The sequence below is a fragment of the Microtus ochrogaster genome, chromosome 17, assembly GCF_000317375.1.
Source record: "Microtus ochrogaster isolate Prairie Vole_2 chromosome 17, MicOch1.0, whole genome shotgun sequence".
NCBI lineage: Eukaryota > Metazoa > Chordata > Mammalia > Rodentia > Cricetidae > Microtus > Microtus ochrogaster.
This window is the reverse complement of record NC_022019.1, coordinates 1,265,420-1,272,250: the sequence shown is the minus strand read 5'-3', so window position 1 is coordinate 1,272,250 and position 6,831 is coordinate 1,265,420. Positions and strand designations below refer to the sequence as shown.

At 48.4% G+C, this 6,831-nt stretch overlaps 1 protein-coding gene across 3 annotated transcripts in view; it reads right to left on the bottom strand.

Annotated features, from left to right (window-relative positions):
• Positions 1 to 6,630, bottom strand: part of Otx2 (orthodenticle homeobox 2) — a 9,476-nt gene extending 2,846 nt beyond the window's left edge. Inside the window, exons 1-4 of one of the 3 annotated variants that reach the window (XM_026783186.1) lie at positions 6,551 to 6,630; positions 6,325 to 6,398; positions 1,740 to 1,955; positions 669 to 844 (exon numbers count right to left, since the gene is read on the bottom strand). In XM_026783186.1, coding sequence (XP_026638987.1) covers positions 669 to 844; positions 1,740 to 1,836 — 273 coding nt within the window. In that variant the 5' untranslated portion in view covers positions 1,837 to 1,955; positions 6,325 to 6,398; positions 6,551 to 6,630. Of the gene's footprint in view, positions 1 to 668; positions 845 to 1,739; positions 1,956 to 4,147; positions 4,275 to 6,324; positions 6,399 to 6,550 lie in introns of those variants that run through there. The other 2 variants (XM_005355354.3, XM_026783187.1) reach the window with 2 other exon arrangements.
• Positions 6,631 to 6,831: the final 201 nt, after the last annotated feature.

Sequence of the window (6,831 nt, the reverse complement as noted above, 5' to 3'; positions counted from 1 at the left end):
GCTGGTCTCGAACTCACAGCGACGTCTGACAATTTCAAAAACACGTTCTACCCAAAAGAGAGTGTCCTGTGTGTGTAGGTGAGGTGCCAAACACCAAAGAGTTCCATATAGGACTTACTCTCCAGTCAAGAGAGGGTTGATCTTTTTCCCTTTCCAAGTAAAATATGGAGGGAGCTAGAGCAAGAAATAGGGATATCTTTCCAGATAGTAAGAATATAAAATTTTATCTGTTAATTGACAGAGCTAGAAACTGTGTCCTGTCCTCAGTAAGCCAACCACTTACATATTCATTTGCTAGTTTTTCCATGTACTTAAAAAAAAATTTCTTTTGGAGTTTTAAGGAGCTCTACTCCATGGCCGTTTCCCACACACAAAGTTCAAGAAGAGGATGTCCACAAGGACCACACGACTGACCTTGAAATTTGCCCTTGACTGGAACTGGAACTTCAGGGGACTCTGAACCCCAAAGGTTCTAGGACTTGGTGTTTGCAGCTGAATTTGCTACTCTTACCTTGCAACCAGGCCAGAAGACCCTGGTTAGTAGAATTAAGCACAGACGGGAAGCAAAAGGAGAATAGTTCACTAACTCCTGAAAGTGTGTAGCCAGTACACACCAAACTTCAGAGAAGGCAGGCTCAGGAAAGACAGCGTCTCTACATCTGCCCTACCTGTACCCTGGACTCGGGCAAGTTGATTTTCAGCGCCACCTCTTCTCGCATGAAGATGTCTGGGTACCGGGTCTTGGCAAATAGAGCTTCCAACACGTCCAGCTGTGCCCTGGTGAATGTAGTCCTCTCCCGCCGCTGTTTCCGGGGGGTGGCTGCAGGACAAGAAGCCCAGGGCCCTTTAGGGTGGGGGAGCAGTTTCTCAGTCACAGCACTTTTGCCTGGGTCACGACTCACACACCTCCACCTCCCACCGCATTCCTACCAAGGACCCCCGACCCCCACCCCAGAACCTCGCAGCACACTGCACCCCCGCAGACTACGAATCAACGCTTGGAGAGCTAGCAAAATAAACTGAGTAAAACAATTCCCACTCCCACGTCCGATTCTGGAAACAAACAAACAAGAAACAACCTCCGGACCATACTATCAACAGAAACGGCTGTCTAATAAAGTTAGAGGCTCTGAAAGGACCAGCGGCTGGAACAGTGGAACCAGTTCCCACGGTATTTTAGCGCCGCAAGGACCTTTGTTCAAGCATCTTTAAAATGCGACAATAGTTCAGACTTTTGAGTATTTGGTGCGGGGCGATGTGCCCGGGAAAGAAAATGGCTAGCACCTGGAGGGAAGCCACACCTCTAAGGATTAAAGGGAGGGGGCCTGGAGGTACCGGAAGCCCCAGGCAAGGCCTGGAGAACTGTAGAGGACCGTGGGGGAGAAAATTCGATTGCTCCCCAGGCGGTACTAGCTAGGAACTGGGCGTGCAGAGTAGGCAGGAGAATGCTCAAGTGACAAGGTCAACAACCTTCCACGACCCTGTCCAATGAGTGTCCCCAAACCACTCTAATTAAGAATGGAGCAGTGAGATTTTCTGTGACTGCTTCGGACCCCAGACTCGTCTCTTCCCAGCCTCTTGTTCCCTCCTGGGTCAGTAAATGCCCGGTAGCTCTCGGCTGCTTCGTGACAAGGAAAACAAGAGTGGAGCTTGAGTGAGGACAGTGAGCCCTCCAACTTCGGAGCTCCTGGGAGGCGAGCATGGGGAAGGGCGTCGAGAATGCCGCGGGACTCACTTACCAGGGTACCCCACGGAGGGATGCAGCAAGTCCATACCCGAAGTGGTCAGACTCAGCCCATTGACTGCGTAAGGCGGTTGCTTTAGATAAGACATCATGCTAAGGTTGTTTGGAGGTGCAAAGTCGGCCCAAATTGGGGGGACCCAGCCGGACGGTCTCGATTCGCCTGGAGTGGACAGGGTCAGGGTCCTTGGTGGGTGGGTTTGAAGCGATGGAACTGAGGGCAAAGCAAACAAACAGAGGTGCTGGTTTACTGCTTGTGAGTGAGCAGCTTCCTCCGCGTTCCATCACTAACTAAAAAGAGCCAGGGCGACGCTAGACACTGGCTTTAAAAGGAGTTGCAGATGCGCCCCCCGCCGTCCCCCCAGCCCCCAGCAACTCCAAAACTAGAGGGGTTGGAGCGAGACCAGATAAACCTGTCTTCCCCACCCCCACCCTAAACTTAAAAAAAAAAAGACCCAAGGAAAGCAATTACAATCTGCCTTCCCCAAGAACAAAACCCCAAGCTTCCAAATGCACACATTACATTCCTATCCCAACATTTGCATAGGACTCATTGGCTGGCACTAGCTAATTGTCTCAAACAAAACTTGATTGGGGCCATTTGCAGAGACAAAGAACTCTTTGGCTAAATAAATAATGCTGATAACAAAGACCATTGGTGAGAAACAAAGAAACAATTCAAGAAATCTACCTCTTCCCAGACTGTTGCCTTTCCCTGGCAGAGATTTTTAATTATCTTAGCTTTTTTTATTACCACTTTCAACTGCTGTGAATCTAAAATGTAAAAGCATTTAACATTTAAAATACCAACTTGCTGAAGAACAAACTTGAGAAAACTGCCCGACCATTATGATTCCACTTTTGAAGTCATTTCCAGTAACCATTTTCACCTAATTAGTAGTCTGGATAATTAGATTTTGAGGTAAGTAACAGATTTATTAGGGTTTTGTAGGACCATGATTATATGTGTCTAAAGAACTATAGCTAAACAAACAAGTATTTAACTTTTAAGTGACACCCATCAAATATTTAATTTAAACATACTGGGGGAAAAAAGTCTTCAGGCTTGGAATGGGGTTTGCCAGAAATGTTGAAGTTAGACACCAATCAGAAAAACAGTAGGCCCCCCACATTTTGCAAGTGGGAAGGGATACTTTGGTAGGGCAAGCTGCTTCCATGTTGATTTTGATAAGGAGTTGCAGATCCTGGGGGAGGCAGATTTTAGGGGATTTGGGGTTTTCAGAGGCTGCACCAGATTCCTGCTAAAAGGAGCTGCCTTTCCCACATTTTAGGTTCGAAATAGATAAACATTCAAATCCTATGAAACTAATAGGATTTCTCTCTACCTTCCAAGTTTCCTATAATTATACACAAAAAAGAGCTTGAAAGAAAAGGAAAAGTTATTTCTGTTCCTTTGCTGAGTCCCCTCCCCCAGAGCGATGTTAATATAGGCAGGCAGCATCCAAGACTGACTTTTATTTTCCTAAAATTCGGCACCTATTTTACCAAAATCCCTGCTTGGAAACTTTGACACTCTTAGAAACTTCCTCAAAATGGCGGCTACCAGATTGTGAGTTATCTTTTTTTTTTCACCTTCATAATGAAATTCTAATAATAAATTTAAGGATAGTAGATTTTCATATTTACCTCGCTTAACAGACCAAGGCAAAAGTTTCTCAAATGGAACTCAACAACTGCGACTTCTTCCTGATTTAAATTCAGAACACAAGTCACGTTTTCCCACCCTAAAAGGTGATTTCTTCAATATCCTCCTTAAAGAACTGGATTATTACTGGCACAGCTAGTTGCTCTTTAAAACAACAACAACAACAACAACACTATATTCCTCCTCCTAAGAGCCAGCTGTTTGGGGCTGTGAAAGTTAACACTATTTAAAAACACAGTCATTGCTTATTTAGATGGTCTCTACTCTAAAGTGGAAGTTCTTTGAAAATATATCCTTACCCCCTTGAAAAAGTTCTGAACCAAAAGTATAGGAACCAAAAATCATATCTGATGTTAAGATGGGGAAATGTATTTACCGGCCTAGCTCTCACCCAATTAGAAATGCCTAAACACATCTTTTGATAAACGCCTATCTACGTTCCACCATAAAGGAGATCCTTCTTGGAGAGTCAAAATGGTTCACAATCTCACTTTTCCTCCTGGGGGGGGAAAACGGGAGAGAAAACCCAAACAGCGGCGACTTCTTCACAGCCAGCCAAGATAATAAACGCAGACGGAAGAAGACGGCTGCGGGCCCTTCCATCTAACTTTCAGTCCGGTAAGGATTCCACCCAGCTTCCTCTCCACACACAGTGCAAAGAGGGGTGGGGGTGGGGACGCCCTTCTAAGACTTAAGACTTAATGTGACCGCGAGGCGAGGTGTCTTCTGAGAGCGCATACCTAGGAGGAAACGGCGGCAGCGTGGCGAGTCCCCGAGTGCCCTCACCTCCAAGCGACTAGGTCCGGCGTCCCTGCCCTGCAGCGCCGCAGATCAGCAGCCCTGACGCCCAGGGTCCCTCTCCACTGCCTGCGCCGGCCTGCGCAGCCTTATATCTAACGGTCAATTGGTGCAATCTGTCGCTTCCCCCTCCATACCCCCTCCTCCTTAGTGTTTTTTTTTTCTTCTTCCAAGAAGCCCATCTACCAGTTGCTGTTCCTCGCTCAATAATAATTACCTCGTCCGAGAATTAATTATAATAAATGTTTTCTTGATAAACTAACGAGATAATCCGAGGGGCACACGTCCCTTAATTACAGGCGGTCGTGCTCAGCTCTGCTTCTCGTCCTGGCTGATTAATTTTCTGCATGATGTAGAGGAAACAAAACTACGTGCACTGGTGATTGGCCTGCGGCAGGGAAGAGGACCAAGAACTGGGGGGAGGAAGAAAAGAGGTACGCGGACATTTGGAAAACAGCCGGCGCTTGCCTCTGCCGGGTTAACTCGAGTGAGAGTTTCTGGCCTCGGGGAATCAACTACTTCACCATCCGCGAGGGAAGGAGAAAGAGGTGTGCCAAAATGGTTGGTCTTGATTATTAACTACAGTTTGGAGAAGCTAGGTTTGGAAGGAGAGGCCTGAAGTCTACCTTACTTTGGGGAAGGAGTTTGCTCAACTCCACTCTTGCGGTAAGAACTTTCGGTGACCAGAAAAAGACCCGAAGTGAGCCGGCGAAATCCTGACCCATTCCCAAAGCTCTGAGATGGAGGACACAATTTCAAGGGAGGAGCAGCTCCTCTCCGGGTCCCCTCCCCAAGTGGTGTACCAACCACCGCAGGTCCACGCGTCTGGGCCTTCTGTCCGCACACTGCTTCTCTCTATAAAGGACGTGTCCGGATCGGGGCTCTAGGGTTTCCAGAAAAAAGTGTAGCGAAATCGGGCCCTAGCTTTCAATAGTCACTTGAACGCATCAAACACAGCCACTTCTTCGGAGTTTGCCGCGCGACCCGTCATCGGCCAGGCCGGGTGTTAGTGGGGACCTTCTGATGGTTCTTCATAGGCAGGCCGAGAGCAGAGGACCTTGACCCAGGACCCCCATTATTGTCCCTGAGCTTGAGAAGGCACTACGTGAGCGCGCAGCGGCCCACGACGCTATCCCAAACCCAGAACGACCGAGAAGTCCAGATCTCAGAGGAGAAATTCCGGTCTTGCTAACTGGGAGCAATCAGGCGCTCACCCCCACTTTTGACCGTCCTAGGTGCGCGCAGAGGCTGCGACGCGCGTGCCCTGAACTACCCCCGGCAAAGTCGCATCTAAAACCCTGTCTAACTCGTGGTCTCGGCCTGGTGATCTGTCCCGGGGACAACGACCACAGTGTGCAGTGCCAAGGGTGGGGGAGCTGCACCCCGAGGGATAAGGAGGGAGTGATGTAAGAATTGAAGAGCCCTAGAAGCTTTAAGAGGCGCCGAGCCGAGCTGCTCTAGGCTAGGGGAAGAGGGAACCAAAGAAGGGAGCTCAGGCAGCGCGGGAGTAATCAGACGCCCGCGCTCCCGCCTCGGTTATCCGCTCGGGTTTCGGCACCGGCAGCTGACTGGGGGCTCAAGAGGCAACCCGCGAGGTCCCAGCCGACTGACCGAGGAGCCAGGCTTCGGGCTCACCGGCCTTCGGAAGCGCCCACATTATTAGCATTGTTTGAATTTACCAACCTAGGTACGTGCACAAGGATCATTTTGTCGCAGACTCTAAAAACGTCCTTGGGATCAAACCTAAGGACTCCAGCTAACCTAGGGGCCAAAATACAAAGCTCGCGAGGAGAAGCCATGAATAGCGTGGTCATAAGAACAAACCCCTCCCCAACACCCCAGATTAGATTCGTAGGATTTCCACGACGTTCCGCCGCAGCGGTGACCCCCAAAAGCACGCGCTCTCGCTCCCTCCCACTCCCGCCCTCTTCTACAGATCTTTAAATTTTCCTGATGGCCATTATTTCGCCTTAAAATTCTCCTAGAAAAAAAATACACCAGCTAGAGAGGAACTCTACATCCTCAGAGTTGCACAAGAACGTCTATTGGAGGTGCGGGGAGTCCCTGCAGACTGGGGAACACAAAGATAGCGCCATAGACAAGACAGACGGACACTTACCTTACAGCCGCATTGGAGGTGAGAAAAGAAAAAAAAATCAAATTATCCTTCAAAATTCCAAATAGCCAGCTATCCTAGAAGAAACCAAGAGTATTCAGTTAAAAACCTTGTAGTCTTCACCCTTCCATAAAAAGTCAAACATAAGCAAAAAAAAAAAAGTACTCCTTTTTTTAGAGAAGAGAAAATGAGAATTGTAAACAAGCGTGTGTCCGTCTAAGATACGTACAAAGTAGACGTGGCGACCGAGCTGCTCTAGCGATTTTTTATTTTTAATAACAGTGGAGGCTGAGTTGGAGCTGAGGAAGGTTCCGCTCTCAGGGAGATTTGCTGAGAAAGCGCCTCTCTGGCAACTTTTTGACGCAAACTCTCCAACCAATGGCAGGGAGAGAATGATTGACACATCTAAGCCAGAGGGAAAATAATAAAAACACACAACAGGGGGAGGAAAACAGGCCGCTGCTGCACGGGGGGAAGAGCAGGCAACAAATCCAGGCCTCCGACACTACC